This window comes from Grammomys surdaster, unplaced genomic scaffold (assembly GCF_004785775.1).
Source record: "Grammomys surdaster isolate TR1022 unplaced genomic scaffold, NIH_TR_1.0 67, whole genome shotgun sequence".
In the NCBI taxonomy this organism is placed as follows: Eukaryota; Metazoa; Chordata; class Mammalia; order Rodentia; family Muridae; genus Grammomys; species Grammomys surdaster.
The window spans coordinates 7,915,919-7,941,093 of NW_021604569.1; the positions used below are offsets into that span (position 1 = coordinate 7,915,919).

At 39.7% G+C, this 25,175-nt stretch overlaps 1 protein-coding gene across 5 annotated transcripts in view; it reads left to right on the forward strand.

The window, feature by feature from the left end:
* The window catches only part of Ehbp1 (EH domain binding protein 1), a 269,903-nt gene that overhangs the window by 21,452 nt on the left and 223,276 nt on the right, over window positions 1–25,175 (forward strand). For all 5 annotated transcript variants that reach the window (XR_003712756.1, XM_028778114.1, XM_028778121.1 and 2 more), the window contains exons 2-3: window positions 9,779–9,836; window positions 23,257–23,352. Coding sequence is in view for 4 of the 5 variants with exons in the window: in XM_028778114.1 (XP_028633947.1) it covers window positions 9,779–9,836; window positions 23,257–23,352 (154 nt within the window). In the remaining variant the exon portion in view is untranslated. The remainder of the gene's footprint in view (window positions 1–9,778; window positions 9,837–23,256; window positions 23,353–25,175) is intronic.

A 25,175-nucleotide genomic window follows, 5' to 3' on the forward strand; every position in this document is an offset into this window, starting at 1 on the left:
ATTGTTGTGTATGTATGAAATACAAATTTCCAAAAATACTCTTGCTTTCTTTATTGTTTTAAAGTACTGCCCACAGTGATACCTTTAATTTAGCGTTTTATATACTCTGTATTTCTTGGGCCTGTTGGAAAAAGTCTCACATGCCACCAACACAAATATTAGTATTCTCATGTCTTATCTGAACATATTTTTATGTTGTTCCTGTGGGGCTCTTATTTCATAAGTCAGAAGCCTCTTGGGCCTAGATGGTGCAAGCAGAAGAAGAGTTGTAATTTAAATCCAGAACGGCCTGTCTTTATGTGACTCTGTTTTTTAATCTTATTGTTCTCTGCTTTCTCCCAGCGAATGCTTTTTGAATACTCTTCCTCTCAAGGAAGTCTCTAGAGAACCTTAAAGTCAGAATCAAGACAGACAGATTAAGGCATCAGTTACAGAGTAGGCAGAGTAAATTGTATGATTATTTGGAAGGGTGTGGTTAGATTGATACAGTGTTGTTTCTACTTGTATCTGTGTCAGAGAGAATCAGGCACATTATCCCAGAATATTGATTTTTGTTTTAGTGATATGTGGGGTTCATCCCCACAGGACCAGGAAAGGAGCAGTAAGAAATATGCTAAATGAATGGAAACATTCCATGTGGTTCTTCTAGTAACAATAAAGTGGTTTTGTTTGGGAGATGTGTACTTCACACACACACACACACACACACACACACACGACAGACATATAGAGTAGTGACTCATTGTGCTGATTATCTCTAAGTATTTTATGTCACTGAGTAGTGTGCTTGGATGGCTTGTCAAAAATGAGTCCTACTCACATAGGCCAAACTCTACTTCTTCCCTGTGAGTTCCTGGCCCTAAACACTGGCATGTAAGTTCTAGAGAAAAGGTCACCCAGAGAGCATGTATTTCATTAGTTCAATATTTTTACTCACTCAAAGATACTTTTAAAAACAAAATGATACAAAATGTGATTTTAAAAATGAATTTTAAAAGCATGTTTTTATTCGTGACAAAGATCTTTTACACCCTTCATATTAGTACTGCCATTCATTTGTACAGAATGGAAGTATACCTGTATACTAGTTTATATAACATGATTTGTACCTACACACATTTTATTCTATTGAATTATTATAGTTGCTAAATTGCTTGTGAAGGAAGCATAAAGCGAGTGTAATTAGCTAGGTGTGTGTGAGACATAGACGGAGGCAGATGATGTACCTACTCAAGGATAAACACTCACTGGATAAACAGGGAAGTCAGAGTGCCTGTGATAATTGTCCCCACTGTCCTCATGTTCTTAGCACCCACTATGGAATGTTCTGATACAGCTGAGGGCCCTTTCCACAGAAGAAGCTGTGCTCACTGAGTCCATTATTCGTCATGTTAAGTGGTGCCTGGACTCTATGAGAGGAATATGTACTTTTCATGTTCTAAAGGTTTCTTATTTTTAAAAAGCCCAGAGTCTTACATATAACTTTGATAAATTTTTTTATCCTTGGAAACATTGATTTCATATTGGTGAAAAAGATTCGGTTCCATTTTGGTCGCAGTCCTTTGAAACGTAAGCTCCCACAAGGTAACAGCTATCATATCGCTAGAGTGGGGTTGTGGAGGGAGATGTGCTTCAGGGAGCTTTCTAAAATGTTGATGTTACTCTAGTACATTATACCCAGAAATACGAATAGCTTAACCTAATGAAAGTTTACTTTAAAAATGATTTGTATTTTTAACTGTGTGTATATGTGTTCTGTACACATGAGTGCAGCTGCCCATGTTGGCTGGAGGCTTTGGATCTCCCTGGAGATGGAGTAACAGACAGTGTGAGCCATCTGACATGGGTGCTGGGAACTGGACTGGGGTTCTCCAGAGTCATCTCTAGAGCTGGAAATTTACTGTCTATTAGCTTCTTAGAATGGAGAGGTCCTGTGAGGTCAGCGGGCCATCTGTGTGGTTATTGAGGGTCCCATTGCTCTCTGAAAAAGGGTGCTAGAGTCAAGTAGGCCCTAGGTCAAACATTTTCTGTGCACTGTACTCCACAAGTGACTCTTCTACCTGTGGAGCCATCTCAATGCCAACTCTGTAAGATGCTGGAGGTAAGGGTGTTTGGGTGGTAGAGGCATCCTTGTTGCCTCACAAGGTCCGTACTGTGTGTGAGGCGGAAGTCAAGAACCTGCTGCCATTTCTTTGATAGTGTTAATGTTCATTAGCTAACTGTAGAGTGTCAATGACTACCCTGCCTGCAGTTTCTCATTTCTCTGACATCAGCAACTGTTTAGTGCCGTCTAATGTTATGGGTCACTGAAGCACCGTATTCAGGACTAGCTTCAGTTTTTGTCTAGCCCCTTTACATCTGATAACATTAGGTAATAGCCTCAGTGAAACTGAGAAGTATCTCTAAGGTCTTAGGTGCCAGACCTAGGAAAAGCAAGGGTCCTTCCCCAGTCTAGGATTCCTTTCTCTGGATTGTACCATCTGTAAAGGGGGAAAAGCAAGTATCCTATCTCCCAGGCTTGAGTTCCTCTGGATTGTACCATCTGGGAAGTGTCGCCTTTTTAATCGATGTGTGTCTCCTAGGCTCAAACAAAGAGTTTCCTTATATTTTTTCCCTCTTAGATACTGACTCAGAGTTTTAACTGACATTGAGGAGAATGCAGGATCTGAAGCACTTACAATGTTATTTGGGCCCACCCAGCCTCTCTGGATACTGTAGGAAGGACTCAGGAATAGAATGGCTTCAGAAGGGAAGGCTACTAGGGGTCAAGTAAGTGCTGCTTAAAATCCTTTCTTAAACCTTGGAAATACTGAGTTAACCGAAGACAGAATTGCTACTCTTTCCCCTACAGTCTGATGGTTGACTTAAAAAACGAAATTCAGTTTGAAGACTCTTTTTTATTTTATTTTATTTTTTTTGAGACAGGGTTTCTCTGTGTAGCCCTGGCTGTCCTGGAACTCACTCTGTAGACCAGGCTGGCCTCAAACTCAGAAATTCGCCTGCCTCTGCCTCCCAAGTGCTGGGATTAAAGGCGTGTGCCACCACCGCCCCACTTGAAGACTCTTTAGACTCAATAAATTTTAAAAATCAATTTCATTTATCTCCTCTCTTAATTCTAAACTTACAAATATTGTAACTCATTGCATGTCTTTATGCCACTCCCAGCATAAAATAATATAAATATTATAAATCTAATTTAAATATAAAATAAATAAATAGTAGAAGGTACAAAAAAGTATATTTCTTTTTTTGTCCTCTAAGAAATTTTAATATAAAAGTGCTTTAGTATTTATTAGCTAATTCCTTTCCTCTTTTCAACTAGTTCTATTTCTGTTTTCATAATCTTGCGTGTGTGTGTGTGTGTGTGTGTGTGTTATGAATTTTATTAGGCTTATTTTCAGGAGCATGGATGAAAATTTGTTTATAGGATGGGTTCCTTAGAGTGTCTGTACCATTGAAGAAAGTGTCTCTCTCTCCCTCAGCAAACTGCACATTAGGCATCAGTGAGGGGTGAGCCCTGTGACCCCCCTCCGCTTCCTTGGCAGACCCAGTCTTGTGCCGATGATCACAGCTGCTGTGTATTCCAGAGTACCACAGAACTTGGAGTCCTGAACTGCTTCCCTCAGTTTTCTCTGGTTCTTAATATTCTTTCCACCCTTTCTTCTGACCTGTTCCCTGACCCTAGGAGGAGGTGATAAAAATGTCTTGTTTATGGTTGGGCATTGAACATTCATTTGTTCTCAGTGCTTTGGCCAATACTATGTACTCATTGCAGAAAAAAAATAGAAAAGTGTATTTCTAATTGATTATCAATATTTGGCACCTCATTGACAGATACTTGCTCTAGGGAGTCTCCCTTAGTATATAGCACAGAGAAAAGCTAAAATCTACATTCACACGAATCCTAAGCATTGTCACATGTTTATGAGTGACCTTGGAAGATACTTTTAATTGCTGTGTAATTTTCTAAGCAGATGTACTGTAATTCGTCACTCATCTGTCATGAGACTTTACGTTAAAAGTGTCATTGTAGTTTTTACAAATTCTGAATCAAATAGTCTGTGCTGTTGGGCAGGTTCTTTTAGTGTATGCTTCCTGAAAGATTTAGGAGAACATGCCTTTCTGTTGAAGACCCCTTTTCTTTGTGTGTCCTCAACACTGGGCCTACAGTGGGCAGTTGGCTTTAGTTACCTCACACTGACTCGTAAACAAACTCAGCTGGCGGTCAGCTTGCCTTTTAACTCTGAACCTCTCGCTCCACCTAGCATTAGGAACATAGTAGGCGTCCAGTAAAATACTTGTTAAATGTTTTTGAAGCGTTTAGAACAGTGGTTCTCAACCTGTGGGTCTCGACTTATTCAGCAATCCTCTATCTCCAAAAATATTTACATTACAATTCATAATAGTAGCAAAATTACAGTTATGAAGTAGCAATGAAAATAATATGGTTGGGGTTGCCACAGTGTGAAGAACTGTATTGTATTAAAGGGTCACAGCAGTTAAAAGGTAGAGAACCACTGTTCTAGAATGTTGTATGACTGGTTTTTATGTAAGAGTTTTGGATTTTTAAAAACACCTTTGAACGTTTGCATAACGAGCGTAGGAAGAGTCTATGGATTTAACTTTTAATTTGGGCTGGAGAGATGGAGCGGTTAAGGACACTGATTGCTCTTCTAGAGGTCCTGAGTTCAATTCCCAGCAACTACATGGTGGCTTACAATCACCTGTAATGGGATCCGATGCCGTCTTCAGGTGTGTCTGAAGACAGCGACAGTATACCCACATACATGAAATAAATAAATAAAGCTTTAAAAAAAAAAGAGAGAGAGAGATGTCTTTCTTTACACTTACCTTCCCACCCAGCAGTGGGAAAGAGAGGGCAGAAGTGTAGTTGCAGGTTTAAGAAGTTAGAGCAGCCTGATCTGCAGTCTGGACTTTGCCACTCGTCTCTATACTGTCCTGCATTTCTCCCTGAACCTCCCCTTCTCTCTGGAATCCAGGGTCAGAACCATGGCGCTACAGCACTTCTCCCCTCACATTCAGGTGGTTTATTTTTATGGTCTCTGAGAGTAAAGGAGAAGGTGATACTTATTTTCTTGTTTTTATGTTTTGATATAAGATGTTACTCTGTAGCCCAGGCTGGGTTAGAACTTCCTGTCTAGTCTAGCCTCAGAAGCTGATTTGCTCCAACAAACCCATCACAAGGTTTCAGGTTACCAGGGAAACCCCTTAGACAGCTTTAGTTGGAAGTATGACTGTATACATTTTATGCATGTGTCTCAAAAGGTCCATATTTAAATACTTGTAAGGTGTCTCTCCTCTCCCCTCCTCTGTGTCTTTCTAATAAGACAGACAAGTCTGTTACTACTTAGCTAAATATGGTGGTTGAAGTCTCCCTGAAACCAGAGCTCTACCAGATTTTCTTGACTTTATTGCTAGAAAATTCTTTAATTACAGGCCAGGTCCTCTGATAGCTGTGGAAAACTCTAACAATAGTGTGTTCCTTTTCTCTTGTAAGTTCACTAGTAAATATTTAATGGTTCTTTTTTAGCACAGTATGAATACTTAAAATATTAATTGCAGTCAGGCAGTTGTGTTGTTGGTACATGTCTTATTGAGAATCGCTTACTTTTGAACATTTCTTTTGATAATGTAAAACTAGACACATCTCTACTAGACATGTTTTTAGTATGTGTCTATCACATGGTGCTAGGGATCATACATAGGGCCTCGCACATACATGCTAGGTAAGCACTCTCCCACTAACTTAATGAAGACATCTACATTGTTCATAGGATTGGAATCAGAAAAACGTTTAACTGTCTCTGGAGGCATTTTCAAGTACGTCACTTCTATTCTGTTTACATCCTTATAACGGGCATACAGGTTAGAGGACTGCCCTTCCTGCTTTTCCGTGTTAACAATCTTCACTTCCCTGAAGCAGTAAAATGGGTGAAGGGTGGGAGGGTTGTCAGAGTCCAGCTAGGAGAAAGAAAGGACAATTCAAACAGCAGTGCAGGCCGTTGTAGCTGGTGGAGAGATCCTCTTGTCACAGTTGCTGGTGGTTTAAACCATGAAATGTGGGGATTGTTTACCATGATCCCTGTTAGCTGGTGGGTCTTTGCTGTCTCTGTTGCAGCCACCTGTGGAACTTAAAAAATTCTACACACTAGATCCATTAAATCAGATTCTCCCAGGCTGTAAGGGAAGCATTAGTATTTTTAAAAGGTCTCCTTGCAGGTTTTCATGAGGAGCCGAGGTAAGCATCCTGTGAAGCTCACATCAACTGCAGAGAAGGCACGTTATATGGCTGCTGACTTTGGGTAGATCTCATACATTATAATTAACCATTTGGATATTCTTGGATACAACTTAGGCTTATTCTTTTCCGTAATGAACGTTCATTGGGCCTTATCCTTGTGCTAGATTTTTATTAGTTGCTAGTAACAGAGATAAAGTTGATCAGCCAGTGTGGTCTGGTAGGATAGATAGAAGTAATGCTATTATATCACACACAGAGTATGTAAACAGAGGCTTGGCTTGGGTATTTACTGGTAACATAGTAGGGACATGAACTCTGCCTGAGGTTTGGGGTGTGTATGGTTTTGTGTGTGTGTGTGTGTGTAGGTGTTAAGGTGAAATAAAAAATGGTCAAAAATCCACAAAAAAAGGCCACAAAATAAGAGTATATCAGGTAGGAAAGGAAGAGATAGAGGCAGGGCTTCCCCAATGACATCTGAAGATGTTAAGAAGGTGTGGCTGGAAAGAAGATGCTTTTGAGGTACATAGAGTTATGCTAGAAGCCAAGTCAGACTTTAATGGCAGGTTGCTTTATTAATTGAAGACTGAGTTCTGTCTTGCATTACTAGAGGCCACAGGGACAGACGTGTTTATAGGGTCTCAGTGGGTCATCTTAAAACTGCAGCTGCTCAGGGGATATAGAACAGAGGACAGGGAGAGGAGGGAGAGAGAAAAGAGAGAAGGGGAGAGAGGGATGAAAGAAGGGAGGAGGAGAGAGGGGAACTATAAAAGTTCAGCTTTCACTTACCTGATGTAATTGTCATCTCCGAGGCTTATTGCCTCTTTGTTTGAGGCCTAATCCTGGAAGCTTCTAGAATGTTTTCAGCCTCCGAGATTAATGCTGAATAAGATTACTCTTTCTAGCTCTTTCTGATCTCTGGATGGCTGATTGAATGAACTCAGCTGTTCTGTCTCAAACTCTTCTCCAAGCTGACTGATTCAAACTGGCTTCTCTCTCAGCCTCTAACTTTTTGTTCTGCTTGGCCTCAAACTAACTTTGGCAATCTGTTCCAATCTTCTGGCTCCTTCTCATTCTCTGGCTCCTTCTGTCTTCACCTGTGTCTAGCTTGTTCTCTCTGCAACCTGTCTTTGCACAGCTGTCCTGGTAAAACTGCCCCCTGCCTCTTTCTCTGTGCTGCTCTCTCTGAAGTGGCCTCTTTTCTCTCTCTTCTCCTGGGAGCTGAGCATATCCTATTCTGTCAAATCTTTCTCTGATTCATTGCCTTGTCTGTTACTCAATTAGATATCACTTTCAAACATGGGTGCTTCCTTCTACAAACTAACTTTACCTCTATCGTTTGGGATTAAAGGTGTGTACTAAGGGCATTTCTGTATTTCAGCCAGAGGGATTAAAGGCATGTGCTAAGAGCTGAGCTACACTACAACCAGAAACGGGTTTTTTCAGCACATAACACAATCTCAGTGTTCACAGTGTGATCAAATATCCTGCAGCAGGGGACAGAGGAGGGGAGAGTGGAGGGAGAGGAGGATGTTTTGTTTTTGTTTGTAATTTCAGGTTATTGTCTGTTGGTGCTGAGACTCAGATTAATGCTGTTTGATAGACATTGTCATCTCCACTATCTGGACACTGCTCTCAGGGCCTCACTCTGGGAACATTCCACAATTGAATTATCGTCAGAATCATCGTATATTTGAATGTCTTTATGCAAACAATTTTCATTATTGTACGTTTGTGTGTGTGTGTGTATTACATTTAGGTTCTGTCCTACAGAAAGAACACCCATTAGCATTTATCGTACTTCTTTTGCTTCTGCAGATCTTGCCTCTTGACATTGTAAATACATCTTTGTGTATATGTAAGCGTTTACACATTTGTGTGTGTGTGTGTATTTTGTGTGCACTTGTGTCAGTTCTCTGCTTCTCTTGTGTGGAGTGGATATTGAGCACAGGTGGTCAGGCTTGGCAGCAGCTGCCCTCTCCTGCTGGTCTGAAATGGAGCCGTAGTGCTGGTTTGGCTGGACATAAACTCTAGCGGAGCAGCTGCCTTCCTCATGCACTTGTGGATCTGGACTCCATTGTCTGGGACTGTTGTTGCTGATGAGAAGTTTAATTACTTCTGCTAGTTTAATTACTGGTTTGTCAGTGACTTTGTTTTCTCTCTTTATTCTTGTATGGTTTTTCTATATTTCTGCCCTCTGCAGTTTAGTTGTATGTAGTTGCAGGTTTATTTTTATTTATCCTGTTTATTCTTTGAGACATAAGTACATAGCTTTCTTTTCCAGTAACAAGGATTTTCCAGGTCTTCACACATGCTAGGCAAATGCTCTAGGCTCTTTTCACTTTTTCTTTTGAGCTGGAGTCCCTCTGGTCAGGGCTGGGTTTGATCTTCTGATCCTGTACCTGTATCGCAGTCTCAGGGAGTACCTAGCATTGTAGGCTGTGTCACCAAGCCTAGAGTGGGAAGCATTATAACTAAGCTTTTAAAAAAATGAAACTATAAGTAAGATAGCTGATAATCATCTTCTTCTTGTTTTCCAGGAACGTGAAGGCAAACCTTGTTGCAATAGCTAAAGGTGTATTATTTTATTTGATTTTCCATTAGCAGACAATAAGGAAGAAGGCTCTGTGAACAGGCCTTGGAAAGGTCTCAGTTACAGGCTGGGGCTCTGTCAGAGTTTTGCTCAGTTATTCATCTTTGGCAGTTTTGTTTTTTAAATAAGATTGTAAGATACAGGTATTGTTTTGTACTGTGTGGGTGATTAGGTGGTTATAAGAGCGTTTGAGCTATACGTTGTACACATTGTTTGGAAAATGCAGAGTCGTGTCACCCACAATGCCTTTCGAATGCTTCTCTCTAAGTTAAAAGGGATAACTCATGAGAAGTGAGGCATTGTGGGACAGCACAGATGTGGGCTTTTTAAGTTATGGTAAGTTCTAACTATTGCATTTCACTTGGTTTATCACACAAATTGAATTGGAATACTTTTAAAGAAAAGTCTCTAGAGGAAATGCTAGTTATTTCAATGAGATCATATCTGAATTTAGCATCTCCTGTGTTTAGGAGTAGAACTGAAGCTTAACTGCTTTGTGAACCCTGAAGTTAGACACTTTTGTGTGTCTGCCTGTGGGGTGTGTGCATGGCTTATGTGCTTCTCACTTGTGTGCTCGTGTGGAAGCAGAGGTCAGTTTCTGATGTCTCTATCACTGTTCATCTTAGTTTTACACAGGCTTCTCACAAAACCTGCAGACATCATTTTGACTAGGCTGGCTGATAGCTCCTGGGATCCTCTTGTCTCTGCCCTTAGCTGGGGTTATAGGACACACTGCCACGTCCAGGTTTTATCTCAGTGTTAGGGATGGGAAGTCAGGTTCTTGTGCTTGTGTGGAAAGCCTTCCACTTGTGAAGCCACCCCCAGGCCACTTTTGTCTTTTAAAGGTACTAAAACTAAACTTTAATAATTTGGTTTAAGATAAATTATATTTAATTTCTTTCTTTCTTTGTTTTTTAATTTGACAGGCAACCAGACAAACTGGTGGTGGTTTGGACAAGAAGAAGCCGAAGGAAGTCTTCCAAGGTTAGTCTGCTCTGAACAGTCACCACTTACAAATTTGTCCCCAGGATTCATTTGTTCAAATTCTAAGAGGAGGCGCTCAGCATTCTTAAGGAGTGGCCAGCTGTCTGAGTTCAGTGCTGGACTGCAGGAGAGGAGGAGTTCCCTTTTTTTCAAGATTTTGATTTGTTTCTCTCTGTACTGATAATTTTGTACATGGAGACTAGAACAGAATTTTAAACATCTTGTTCTGTAGATAATTTTATTTTTGTCAGCATATAGCTGCATGCGTGTTTATTAGAGGTTAGTTTTTTCATGTAGACTGATATTAAGAAAACTTTGTTAGATAATAATTGAAATTTTAAAATTTTAAAAACTTACCATTTCAAGGTGGTTGTGTTTGTTTTTGAGACCTCGTCTCATTTTGTATTTTAGGCTGACTTAGAATTTGTGATCTTCCCTTTTGTGCCTCCCATGGGCTAGGATTACAAGCGTGTGCCATTATATCTGGCCTCCAGTTTCATTTTTATTAAGCTAAAACTTAAGTGTTCAAAGTTAATCAAACCTTAGTCATTCAAGACACCATGACCATGGCAACTTTATGACAGAAAGCATTTAAGTTGGGGCATGCTTGCAGTTTCAGAGGTTCAGTCTACTATCCGTCATGGCCAGGAGCCTGTTGGCAGGGACATAGTGCTAGAGGAGGAGCTGAGAGACGCTGGGCTGGGCTTGGACTTTTGAAACCTTAAAGCACCCCTGTCCCCCATTGATGCACTTCCTCCAACAAGGCCAGGCTTCCCAATCTCACCTTGAGCTGCTCCCTGATGACTAAGCATTCAAATATATAAGCCTGTGGGGCCATTCTTATTCAAACCACCACAGTTTGTATATAGAATAAATATGACGTATATACTGATATTTGTATAAATAGTACTGTCAAAGTGTAGATTGCCATCAGCATAAATTTTCTGTCTTTTCCAGGCAGTTTCCAACCCTCAGAGGCCAGCACTATTTTGATTTTTCTGTCAATAAAGACTAATTTTACCTATTTTTGAATTTCATGCAAAAATGTTACAATAGTATTTTTGTATAGCACTGTATAGCTTTAATAGTATTCTATACAGTTTTTATATAGTATAACACTGTTTTATACATGGCCTCCTTTGCTCAGCATCATGTTTTTGTGTTCATGCTTCATTTTCTTTTTTTCTGTTTTATTGCTGAATATTATTCCATTCTGTGAATACACTACAAGTTTGCTAATTACTCAGTCCCCTGTGTATGGAGTCTTTCTTTAACTTCTGACAGTGTTAACTGCTAAAATCATTGTTTAAGTAGATAGAGAGTGACAGGGAAGACACCTGACAACAGCTTCTAGCCTCCTTACATGTGTGCACACACAACACATATACATACACATGCACACATGTGTGCACAAGAAATCGCCAAACACTCCTGCCAGCAGTATAGGAATTGAAGCTGATTCTTGTCATGAACAGTATTTTCTTCTAGGCACTTATCTGTAGTTGGAGACATTCTAATTTGGATACTGTCTTACCTATTTACATGTGAGAAGGAGTTCCAAGAATGGACACAGTACTTCTCATTGCAGCTACAGCTTTTGTGGAATTGACCAGAATAAAGTTGTCCTTTAAGTATGATAGAGAAATCTGACTATATCTATAGTCTTTAGAGTAGACTCCATAAGCACTTTATTCATTTGGCAGTTAGCTAGCACTTATTCTATAAGAGTTATGAAATACAATAAATATAATAAAATACTTTAGGCTGTAGGTCAGTTCCGAATATACTCATCTTTGATATTAAATAAACTTTGTTTATTTAATGGCATATTACAATCGAAGGAATTTTTATGTTAAGGAAGATTTCTTTTCTTATATGCTATCAGATCCTGTTTGAGTATAGGTAATGAAATATAATCTGAGGCTACAGGTTAATTTTCTTAGAAGCTAGTGTATTCTAGAAGAAATAACTTATTATTCTATTTACTTCTTAGTTTTAATGTTCTTCAAGGTCCTCCTTTATACAGTCAGCTCTCTGTATTTAGGAGTTTCCCAGTCTGGTCTTTGTGAAACCTGTCTCAAAAAAACCCCAACCAAACAAAAAAACCCCAAAAGCACCAGTTCTGAACATGTCTAAAACTTCTTTCATTGTTTCCTAAACAGTACAGTAGGATGAGAAGTACTTACGCAGCTCCCATGTTACAGTGGGTATTGTAAATATCTAGAGATGATTCAAAGTGCAGGGGAGAGAATGCACACAGGTCATATAGAGACAGTATACCATTTATATAAATCTTAAGCATCTGTGGGTTTTGTGTGCAAGGACAGTCCTTGAATCCTGTCCCTCAGATGTTACTGTACGTTGGAATTTATGTCTTTCTCTTGGAACATTGGAGATGGATAACAGTTTATGAGAACTGACATGTTAAGCTTAAAACAGTATATATATGTGCATATATACTGTACATTTATGGAAATGTTTTTATAAATTTCATATAATAGCTAAATAAGGAAATTTAAAACTGACACTCAGATAAGTCATTATACTGACTGTTAAATTAGGTAGTACATAATAAGACACATTTGCCTTTTTAATTTAAAGCTTAATTCCCAGTTAATTGCTCATTTTCTGTTGGAACATGTATATTTTATAGAGAGCTCATTGCATGTATATTTTATAGAGAGCTCATTGCAGATTCATTTGGTTAAAATAATTAGTATGGGCAATTAACACAATACGGTGCTTTTCTACTTTCTCGAGTAATGACGTTTATAACACAGACTTTGTCAAGCAATAATTGATTTGTAAACATAGACTTAAGTAACTTTTCAGTATATATGACAGTAGCAGCTGGGCAGTTGTGATAAAACAAAAAATATGATATATTAATTTATACTTGTCTAAATTCCCATTTTTTTTAAACTAGAAATTGAAGTTTGCAGAGAGGTTTAAGAATTCCAAAGAAACCAGAACTGTAAAATCCTTATCAGGTTTTTGCTGTTCCTATCACCTTCCGTAGCCTTTCATGGCGATTGAGCCTTTCGAATGTGAGCCCTCACAGCCCATCTGTGGAGTTACTCAAATGGAGGTTGTGTTAGCAACAGTGAAATTGTTTAATCGATGACATATGAAACATATGGGTCTATGCACTCAAAATTTGTAAAGTACTAGTTTAATGGAGTATAATTTGGAACTTTTAGTGAAACTTTTTGCTCTGTCTGCATGTGTGTGTGTGTGTGTGTGTGTGTGTGTGTGTGTGATTTAAAATACATGGGAGCAGTTGTGTCTGTACCATGGATGTGTGCACACTGCATATAGAGGCCTGAGGTCACAGAGGGCAATTTTCCGGATCGTCCTTCATCTTGGCTATTGAGGCGGGATCTCTTGCTTGGAACCAGAGCTTGCTGATCGGGTTAGTCTCGGCCCGCTCCAGGGTTCTCGTCCCAAGTTCCTGGATTCCAGGCAGGTGCCACATCATCTGGGTGTTCACCTAGGTGCTGGCTTGCTGAACTCTTAGGTCTACACTCTTGCATGGCACGCACATTACCTATCTCCCTGTCCCCTCAGTGAAACATGTTAATTCTGTAGAGTAAGTACCAGTCTTTTAGGTGAGTGTCATTTGAAATAATTAGAAAAATCAATGTGTTTTATAGAGTTGTAATACTTGTTCAAGTTTCATTTCGGTTACTGTAATAAAATATCCTGAAAGGTTTTGTTTTAGTTTACAGTTCCAAGTTACAGTCCACCACCGAGGGGGAATCAAGGCAGAAATGCATGCAGCTGGTCACATCACACCCAGAGTCAAGAACAGAGGAATGAAGGAACTCATTCTGCCTACTTGCTTGCTAGCTGCTTTCTAAGCTTTCTTCACTGTCACACAGTTGATGGCCATGCTTAGGGAGTGTGCTGCCCACAGGGTCAAATTCCCCACTGACAGGCTCTCAGCCTAACCTCATCTGCATATGCTCTCAGCCTAACCTCATCTGCATATGCTCTCAGCCTAACCTCATCTGCATATACTCTCAGCCTAACCTCATCTGCATAATTCCTTGAGACTATTTCCAGGTGATCCAAGCTGTGTCAAGTTCTCGTTCAATACTACCATCACACTGTCCTAAATTAAATAGAGTTACATTTCCTCCAGGCCTGCCTTTGAAAGGTACCAAAAGGTGTTGATCTATGTGACTTAACAAGTAAGAAAGAGAAGCTGTCTACAGAGGGGAGTAATGAAACCTAGTCCCTTAGCTATACTAGGATGTTGGCAAATGATCAAGTAAATGATCAAGTAAAGCCTTCGCTAACTCTGCTAAGGCAGTGAATACAGATTCTATATTTGTCTCTTATGCAATTACTTACTAGGGAAATCCTTTTTTTATGTTAGAAATTTTTTTTATTGGATATTTTCTTTATTTACATTTCAAATGTTATCCCCTTTTCCAGTCCCTCACCCCCAAGACACCCTATCCTATCCCTCATCCCCCTGCTTCTATGAGAGTGTTTCCCCACCCACCCACTTTCACCTCCCCATCTTGGCATTCCCCTACATTGGGGTATTGAACCTTCACAGACCGAAGGGCCTCTCCTCTCATCAATGTCTGACAAGGCCATCCTCTGCTATATATGTGGCTGGAGCCATGGATCCCTGTACTTTTTGGTTGGTGGTTTAGTCTCTCGGATCTCTGGCGGGGATGGGGGGGGGGAGATGTCTGGTTGGTTGTTATTATTGTTCTTCCTATGGGATTTGCAAACCCCATCAGCTCCTTCAGTCCTTTCTCTAATTCCTCCGTTGGTGACTCTGTGCTCAGTCCAGTGGTTGGCTGCGAACATCTGCTTCTGTATTTGTCAGGCTCTGGCAGAGGCTCTCAGAAGACAGCTATATCAGGCTCCTGTCAGCATGTACTTCTTGGCATCTACAATAGTGTCTGGGTTTGGTGACTGTATATGGGATGGATCCCCAGGTGTGGCAATCTCTGAGTGGCCTTTCCTTCAGTCTCTGCTCCATACTTTGTCTCCTGTGAGTAATTTGTTTCCCCTTCTAAGAAGGACTGAAACATCCATACTTTGGTCTTCCTTCTTCTTGAGCTTCATGTGGTCTGTGAATTGTATCTTGGGTATTCCAAGCTTTTGGGCTAGTAGCCACTTATAAGTGAGTGCATACCATGTGTGTTCTTTTGTGACTGGGTTACCTCACTCAGGATGCTATTTTCTAGTTCCATCCATTTGCCTAAGAATTTCATAAAGTCATTGTTTTTAATAGCTGAGTAATACTCCATTGTGTAAATGTACCACATTTTCTGTATCCATTCCTCTGTTGAGGGACATCTGGGTTTTTTTCAGCTTCTGGCTATTATAAATCTGGCTTCTATGAACATAGTAGAGCATGTGTCCTTATTACATGTTGGAGCATATTCTGGGTATATGTCCAGGAGTGGTATAGCTGGGTCCTCAGGTACTATTGTCCAATTTTCTGAGGAACCACCAGACTGATTTCCAGAGTGGTTGCACCATCTTGCAATCCCACCAACAATGGAGGAGTGTTCCTCTTTCTCCACATCCTTGCCAGCATCTACTATCACTTGAATTTTTGATCTTAGCCATTCTGACTGATGTGAGGTGGAATCTCAGGGTTGTTTTGATTTGCATTTCCCTGATGACTAAGAATGCTGAACATTTCTTTAGGTGCCTCTCAGCCACTGGAGTTTCTTCAGTTGAGAATTCTTTGTTTAGCTCTATACCCCATTTTTTAATGGGGTTATTTGATTGTCTAGAGTCTAATTTCTTGAGTTCTTTGTATATATTGGATTTTAGCCTATTATTGGATGTAGGATTTGTAAAGATCTTTTCCCAATCTGTTGGTTGCTGTTTTGTCCTATAATAGTGTCCTTTGCCTTACAGAAGCTTTGCAATTTTATGAGGTCCCATTTGCCAATTGTTGATCTTAGAGCATAAGCCATTGGTGTTCTCTTCAGAAAAATTCCCTCTGTGCCCATGTGTTTGAGACTCTTCCTCGCTTTCTCTATTAGATTCAGTATATCTGGTTCTATGTGGAAGTCCTTGATCCACTTGGGCTTGAGCTTTGTACAGGGAGATAAGAATGAATCAATTTGCATTCTTCTACATGTTGATCACCAGTTGAACCAGCACCATTTGTTGAAAATGCTGTCTTTTTTCATCTGGATGGTTTTAGCTCCTTTGTCAAAGATCAAGAGACCATAGGTGTGTGGGTTCATTTCTAGATCTTCAATTCTATTCCATTGATCTACCTGCCTGTCACTGTACCAATACCATGCAGTTTTTATCACTATTGCTCTGTAGTACAGCTTGAGGTCAGGGATGGTAATTACCCCAGATATTCTTTTATTGTTGAGAATAATTTCACTATCCTGTGTTTTTTGTTATTCCACTAAATTGTTCTTTCTAATTCTATAAAGAATTGAATTGGAATTTTGATAGGGATTGCATTGAATCTGTAGATTGCTTTTGGCAAGATGGCCATTTTTACCATATTAATCCTGCCTTTCCCTGGGCATGGGAAAGCTTTCCATCTTCTGAGGTCTTCTTCGATTTCTTTCTTCAGAGACTTGAAGTTCTTGTCATACAGATTTTTTACTTGCTTGGTTAGAGTCACACCAAAGTATTTTATATTGTTTGTGACTATTGTGAAAGGTATAATTTCCTATCCTTTGAGTAGAGAAGGCTACTGATTTGTTTGAGTTGGTTTTATAACCAGCCACTTTGCTGAAGTTGTTTATCAGGTTTAGGAGTTCTCTGGTGGAAATTTTGGGGTCACTTAAGTATACTATCATATCATCTGCAAATAGTGAAATTTTGACTTCTTCCTTTCCAATTTGTATCCCTTTGACCTCCTTTTGTTGTCTAATTGCTCTAGCTAGGACTTCAGGTACTATATTGAATAGGTAGGGAGAGAGTAGACAACCTTGTCTAGTCCCTGATTTTAGTGGGATTGCTTCAAGTTTTTCTCCATTTAGTTTGATGTTGGCTACCGGTTTGCTGTATATTGTTTTTACTATGTTTAGATATGGGCCTTGAATTCTTTTTCCAAGACTTTTAACATGAAGGCATGTTGAAGTTTGTCAAATGCTTTTTCAGCATCTAATAAAATGATCATGTGTTTTTTTTTTCCTTTGAGTTTGTTTTCATAGTGGATTATGTTGATGGATTTCCATATATTGAACCATCCCTGCCTCCCTGGGATGAAGCCTACTTAATCGTGGTAAATGATGGTTTTGATGTGTTCTTGGATTCAGTTTGCCAGAATTTTGTTGAGTATTATTTCATCAATTTCCATAAGGAAAATTGGTCTGAAGTTCTCTTTCTTTGTTGGGTCTTTGTGTGGTTTAGGTATCAGTGCATCTGTGGCTTCATAGAACGAATTGGGTAGTGTTCTTTCTGTTTCTATTTTGTGGAATAGTTTGAAGAGTATTGGTATTAGGTCTTCTTTGAAGGTCTGATAGAATTCTGCACTAAATCCATTGATCCTGTTTTTTTTTGTTTTTGTTTTTTTTTTTTGTTTTTTACTGCTTCTATTTCTTTAGGGGTTATGGGACTGTTTAGATGGTTTATCTGATCCTGATTTAACTTTCGTACCTGGTGTCTGTCTAGAAATTTGTGCGTTTCATCCAGATTTTCTAGTTTTGTTGACCATTAGCTTTTGTAGTAGGATCTGATGATTTTTTTTTTTAATTTCCTCAGTTTCTGTTGTTATATTTCCCTTTTCATTTCTGATTTTGTTAATTTGGATACTGTCTCTGTGCCCTCTGGTTAGTCTGGCTAAGGGTTTATTTATCTTGTTGATATTTTCAAAGAATCAGCTTCTGGTTTTGTTGATTCTTTGTATAGTTCTTTTTGTTTCTATTTCGTTATTTCATCCCTGAGTTTATTTCCTGCCCTCTACTCTTCTTGGGTATATTTGCTTCTTTTTGTTCTAGAGCTTTCAGATGTGCTGTTAAGTTGTTAGTGTATGCTCTCTCCAGTTTCTTTTTGTAGGCACTTAGAGCTATGAGTTTTCCTCTTAGCACTGCTGTCATTGTGTACCATATGTTTGGGTATGTTGTACCTCCATTTTCATTAAATTCTAAAAAGTCTTTAATTTCTATATTTCTTCCTTGACCAAGTTATCATTGAGTAGGGCATTGTTCAGCTTTCTGAACAATTGTGGGCTTTCTGTTGTTTTTGTTGTTATTGAAGACCAGCCTTAGTCCATGGTGATCTGATAGGATTCATGGGATTATTTCAATCTTCTTGTATTTGTTGAAGTCTGTTTTGTGACTGATTATATAGTCAATTTTGGAGAAGGTACCATGAGGTGCTAAGAAAAAGGTATATTCTTTTGTATTAGGATGAAATGTCCTATAGATATCTGTTAAGTCCATTTGGTTCATAACTTCTGTGAGTTTCACTGTGTCTCTGTTTAGTTTCTGTTTCTATGATCTGTCCATTAATGAGAGTAGGGTGTTGAATTCTCCCACTATTATTATTGTGTGAAGTGCAATGTGTGCTTTGAGCTTTAGTAGTTTTTTTTTGTTTTTTGTTTTTTTGTTTTTTTATGATGCGGGTGCCCTTGCATTTGGAGCATAGATGTTCAGAATTGAGAGTTCACCTTGGTAAATCTTTCCTTTGAGTATGAAGTATAAAGTACTTTGAATATTAGTATGAAGTATCCTTATCTTTTTTGATAACTTTTGGTTGAAAGTTGATTCTATTTGATATTAGAATGGCTACTCCAGCTTGTTTCTTGGGACCGTTTGCTTGGAAAATTGTTTTCTAGCCTTTTACTCTGAGGTAGTGTCTTTGTTTCTTTGTTACTGAGGTGCGTTTCCTGTATTCAGCAAAACGCTGGGTCCTGTTTACATATCCAGTCTGTTAGTCTGTGTCTTTTTATTGGGGAATTGAGTTTGATGCTCAGAGATATTAAGGATCAGTGATGATTGCTTCCTGTTATTTTTGTTGCTCGAGGTGGAGTTATGTTTGTGTGGTTATCTTCTTTTGAGTTTCTTGAAAGAAGATTACTTTCTTGCTTTTTCTAGGGTGTAGTTTCCATCCCTGTGTTGGAATTTTTCATCTATCATCCTTTGTAGGGGTAGATTTGTAAAAGATATTGTGTAATTTGGTTTTGTCATGGAATATCTTAGTTTCTTCCTCTATGTTAATTGAGAGTTTTTCTGGGTATAGTAGCCTGGACTGGCATTTGTGTTCTCTCAAGGTCTGTATGACATCTGCCCAGGATCTTCTGGCTTTCATAGCCTCTGGTGAAAAGTCTGGTGTAATTCTTATATGTCTGCCTTTATATGTTACTTGACCTTTTTTCAATTTTAATATTCTTTCTTTGTTTTGTGCATTTTGTGTTTTGACTGTTATATGACCAGAGGAAATTTTTTTTCTGGTCCAATCTATTTGGAGTTCTGTAGGCTTCTTGTATGTTTATGGGCATCTCTTTCTTTAGGTTAGGGAAGTTTTCTTCTGTAATTTTGTTGAAGATATTTACTGGCCCTTTTAAGTTTGAAATCTTCACTCTCTTCTATACCTATTATCCTTAGGTTTGGTCTTCTCATTGTGTCCTGGATTTCCTGGATGTTTTGGGTTAGAAGCTTTTTGTAATTTGCATTTTCTTTGACTGCTACGTCAATATTTTCCATGGTATCTTCTGCATCCGAGGTTCTCTCTTCTTTCTCTTGTATTCCGTTGGTGATGCTTGCGTCTATGACTCCTGATTTCTTTCCTAGGTTTTCTATCTCCAGGGTTGTCTTTATTTGTGATTTCTTTATTGTTTCTGTTTCCATTTTTAGATCCTAGATGGTTTTGTTCAATTCCTTCACCTGTTTGGTTGTATTTTCCTGTAATTCTTTAAGGAATTTTTGTGTTTCTTCTTTAAGGGCTTCTACCTGTTTACTTGTGTTCTCCTGTATTTCTTTAAGGGAGTTATTTATGTCTTTCTTAAGGTCTTGTATCATCATCATATGATGTGATTTTAAAAGAGAGTCTTGTTTTTCTGGTGTGTTGGGGTATCCAGGGCTTGCTGTGGTGGGAGAACTGGGTTCTGATGATGTCAGTTAGCCTTGCTTTCTGTTGCTTACGTTCTTGTCTTGCCTCTCACCATCTGGTTATCTCTGCTGTTAGCTGGTCTTGCTGTCTCTGACTGTGACTTGTCCTTCCTGTAAGCCTGTGTGTCAGTACTCCTGGGAGGCCAGTTCTTTCAGGGAGGAATTTGAGTTTAGAGAGCTGTGGCCCAGGGTCAGCTCCGGGACATAGAAGGAAGCAGGAAGGAGCCTATCCCTAGCTATTTCTTGGTTCCTGTGTCCTGTTGGCTCTGTGCAGCGCCCCCTTGGGCCAGGAATTTGAACAGAAGTGGTGGTCTCACCTGTGCTCTCAGGTATGTCAGCACTCCTGGGAGCCCAGCTCACTCTCGGTGGGACCAGGGTATGGAGAGCTGTGGCCCAGGGTCAGCTCTAAGTGCAGATTGTTCACACTTCTTTGCTTGCAAATATTCATTGCAAGGAGTCACTGGTGTGGTTTGGGGCTTCTGGTTTCTGCTACACTATCACTACTGGATCTCTATTGGGCCTCCTCTTATTGACTTGTGTCAGACTAGCCTTTCATACTCTCCAGCACTTTATTTATAGATGTTGGGATGGGCCAACTCAAAGTCCTGGATCTAGGCCTCGGTGCTATGTGAGTTGTTCAGCCCACCAGCTCTCCTGTACCTACAACACACACCACCAAGGTGATTTCTCCAGCACTGCCCAGCCAACTCACATGGACCCATGCCACCAGGGTGCTGCCTCGTGAGGTGCAGGGTCTGCTCCCTAGAATGCTGCAGCAGGCAAGAGGCTGGGCCAGCTCTCCCACTCTCATAACCTCAGAGCTTGCTCTCCTGACTGCCATATGTGGGGAGGGAAAGGGGGGAAAGAAGACATCTCCTCTTGTCCACACCACGACATGGCAGACAAGTGGCAGGACCAGCTCTTTTCCACTCACATCCTTGGGGTCAGCTCATCTGCAACTAGGAACAGCTCTAAAGTGCTTCTTGGGTGAGGGTAAGTGCTACTTTCCTGCTTCCATGCCTTTGGAGCCGCCTCTCCCATGATGCCCCGTGAGTGGTGAGGCTAGCTCTGCACAGCCCTTAGACATCAACATGGCCCCAGGCAGCATCTGAGACCAGGGCATCTGTTTGGCCTTTAATGTTAACAGACCCCCTCCCCGCTGCAGAGCCAGGGGCCCAGACATGGTCCTTGTGTCAGCACAGACCAGAACCCCACCATGGTCTTAGGTGGCATCACCACCTCCTCACATTGGGCTGTTCCTCACTAACCTCAAGTCTCCAGTTCTGCCTCTCTTCATTGTGCTCAGATCCTTTTGCTTCTCTTTCTCTTGCATCTCTCCACCACTTACTTGCTCTTCTGAGTGATACCTGGGGCTTCCAGTGTCCCAACCCAAACTTCTTGTTCTGTATCTATTCCCACTCTCCTAGGATTGTATCCATTCTTAATATGTAAGAATTGTCTGTATACTACTAATTCCCAAGTTTATGACAGATACTTAGATTGACCTTCCTATTTGAACACCTGCACTTATATATCTGATAGGCAAATGAGATTTGATGTGTATAAAACTGAGCTCCTGAACTTGGCCTTGCCTCATATATATTAACAGCATTTTTTTTCCTAGTTCCTCAGGGGCAAAACAGGTCTACCATCAGCTCTAGCTACTTTCAATCTCTCATACATAAAACAGTAGGTTAGTACAGGGCATTCTTAGTTGTTCTTAGCTGTTTCCTCTAATGTTTGAAGCCTGTTTTAGACACATTGGTTAAAGTGAGTCAACTTAAACACCGCTTAGATCAACATTCCTCTGCTTGGAACCTTCCAATGGCCTCATGTCTCATGTAAAATAAAAATAAGCATCTTTGCAGAGGCCTGAGCGGACCTTACCTGGCTGGGCCTCCACTGTCTCTCTGGTGTCATTTCTTCCTCACTCTGCTCCAGTCACACTACCTCATTATACACGTGCACGCACATGTTCCACCCTCAAAGTGTTCTTCCTGTATCTGTGTATCTGATTTCTTCATACTTCTCTCAGGTGTCAGTGCTTCCACAAAGCCCTCTCTGACTGCCCTGAAGAGAACTGCTCTCCTCTGACCCCTGTATCAATATCCTGTTTATTTTCCCATGACACGTATGTTCCACTTCAACATACTGCTTAGCTACCAAAGCAGATAGATAGAACTGTACAGATGGTATCAGCTGCGTGAACCAGTGAGCGACGGAATGAACAGGTCTCCCCTCTAAGAAGGATTCTTATCTAGGGGCAATGAGTTTAACATAGTAAATTCTCAGTTTGTGGACTGACACATAGAAAGTACTGTTTAATTGTTATCTTCTATTATGTTCTTCAGACACATCCACTAACAGTTAGATGAAAACTTACTAGCCCTATCCTGTCGTGTCATCTCCCTTCAGTTCAACTTTGGTCAATAATACACAAGAGGAAGTGGTGATGATCTTTAAAATTTGGGTGGTGAAGATTCCAAGGGAATTTTGGTAATCAAGGTTTATAAGTAAAACACTCCCCGAAGTCTTAGAAATATGATCTGGAATAGCTACTGTTTGCTCTCTTTCACTATTTCACCTAAATAAGAAACATTACAGTTTAGGGGAAATGAGCTCAAATACAAAGTGTATGGTGAGACCTCCCTCCACCTCTCTCCCTTCTCTCCCCTTCCTCTCTGTCCGCCTCTATCTTCCTATTTCTGGAGCCCTTGGCATCCTGAGTTGCTGAGACCACAGACACGTGGCTGTATCCTGCTAGCTTTTTCTTTTTAAAGATTGTATGTGTATGGGTGTCCTATCTGCATGTATGTCATATACCATGTGAGTCCTGGTGCCCATAGAGGTCAGAGGAAGGCATTGGATCCCCTGGGACTGGAGTAACAGATGGTTGTGAGCTACCATGTGGTTGCTGGAAATTGAACCCAGGTTCTCTGGAAGAGCAATCTGTGCTCTTAACCACTGAGCCATCTCTCCAGACTCGAGATTTTCTTTTTAAGGAATAAATTTGCCTTAAAATTCTCAGTCACAAAAATAATTTTAAAAATATTGTTCCTAACTGAAGCTTTCTGTATCCAGAAATATCAGCCTTTAAGAATGTAAGATAGCTTATTTTTGTGTCATTTCTTGTGGCACACCTGCATGTGTGTGTGTTAGACATAGATTTGCTTATAGATAGATATATAGCTCTCACTTATTTGAGCTTAATGCTTAAATGTTCTTTTTTTCCATGTTTGCTTTTATTTTGACTAGTGGTGTTTGTTTCAGGGAGACTATAGCTCTTAGTTGATAGCTAAATAAGGTTGATGACTTTTGTACTTAATTGAGTAATTGAAGCTTTATTTTTATTCTGGTAGGCTCACAGCTGGCAACCTGGAATAAAAAATCCATATCGTGGTGTTGTTGTTTGGCCTGTTCCTGAAAACATTGAAATCACTGTGACACTGTTTAAGGTAAGTTCTTTAAGTTTATAGGGTATGGCTATATATGCTCTTGTGTACAGATTATAGTATGCTTTTGTGTCTCATCTGCTTATCTGATCATTTTCCAGGAAGTAAGCAGTTTATACTCTGTAAAGGCATTACAGTATTTCAAAAACCAGAAGGTCCATGGACCTATCTTGCTATAGCTACTCATAGGAAACCTTAAAGTGCTTTTCCTGGGGAAAGCTGAAACTTGTAAGATGCTTTATCCTGGTTCTCATTCTGTTGGATTTGCTTGATAAAATTTACTTTAAAATCGGTATCCAGTAAAGGTTGATGTTAATGTAACATCTAAGTATAATTAAAATTAATAGCTTGTTAATTGCTTCTTGGCCTTTTGATCAAGTGCAATTGTTAGAAAATGTACGTATCCATTACATATGGGTACACACACACACACACATATATAAGTATATATTTATAGTGTGTGTATACATATACATATCGAGACAGGGTTTCACTAGTTACCCTGGCTGGCCTTGTACATAGTCTTGTTGGGCTCAAACCCACAGAAATCTGGTGACACTGCCTCTTTTTTTTTTTTTTTTTTTTGGTTTTTTTTGGAGACAGGGTTTCTCTGTGTAGCCCTGGCTGTCCTGGAACTCACTCTGTAGACCAGGCCAGCCTTGAACTCAGAAATCTGCCTGCCTCTGCCTCCCAAGTGCTGGGATTAAAAGACACTGCCTCCTAGATGCTGAGAGTAAAGGCATGTGCCACGAAGCCCCACTAGTTAAAATATTTCATTAACATTGATATTTATAAGATTTACAACATAAAAGCAACATACTGTTTTAAGTACAGATTAAAACATACAGATATTCATATGCTGTTTACCTGTCTTTTATGTATTTTTTTCTTGAAATTTGTCTTATTTTTTTAAGCATCATGAACTATTCAACACATATGATAATTAAGCACCAATTTACTAACCAACTATCTTGCTCTCTAGAATAGGGCAAGTAGTACCTATTATTAGCCTTTGAGAAAGTAGTGGAATCAAAAATAATTGTTTGCCTAACCTGATGGCACAGGCCTATAGTTCTAGCTACTCAGGAGACTGACAGAGAAGGATCATCACAAGTTCAAGGCCTGCCTAAGCCACAGAGTGAGTTCAAGGCCAATTTAGGTAAATTATTGAGACCCTGTCTAAAAATAGAAAGTAAAGAGGCTTGACATGGTATGGCCTGCCTATAATCCAGTTCTTTCATGAGTTCAGAGTCATTTTCTTCTATGTATTGAAACTACCCTAGGACTAAGTGGTATCCATCTCAAAAACAGCAGTAGGCATGGGGAAGGTGGAAGAGAGAAAGAGGGGTGTATGAGAAGTGAGAGTGGGATGAGTGGCTACAAGACAGGAGAGTGGTGACTGAGTGAATGTGAGAGATGTGTTTAGGAACACACACATACACACACACACACACACACACACACACACACAGCCAGAGCATTACTTCTCTGAATGATTCATGTTAAAGACATTATTTTTACAAAGAATTGGAAGGAGGAGGCATCCACTGAGTATTTTAGGTCATTAAGTGAAAAAAGTAAAATTAGAGCTCAGAATGTGAAGCCAGTGTCAACATGTGCTTTTGATTTTGTGACCACATATATGAAATCTTGTGTTAGTCAAACTTCTCTTGTAGCTCTGATGGATACCTGAGAGAAACAACTTGGAGTATATATATATGTACATATATATATACACACAAACACACACATACATACATATATACACACGTATATATGCATATATACACACATGTATATATACACATATACATGTATATACACAC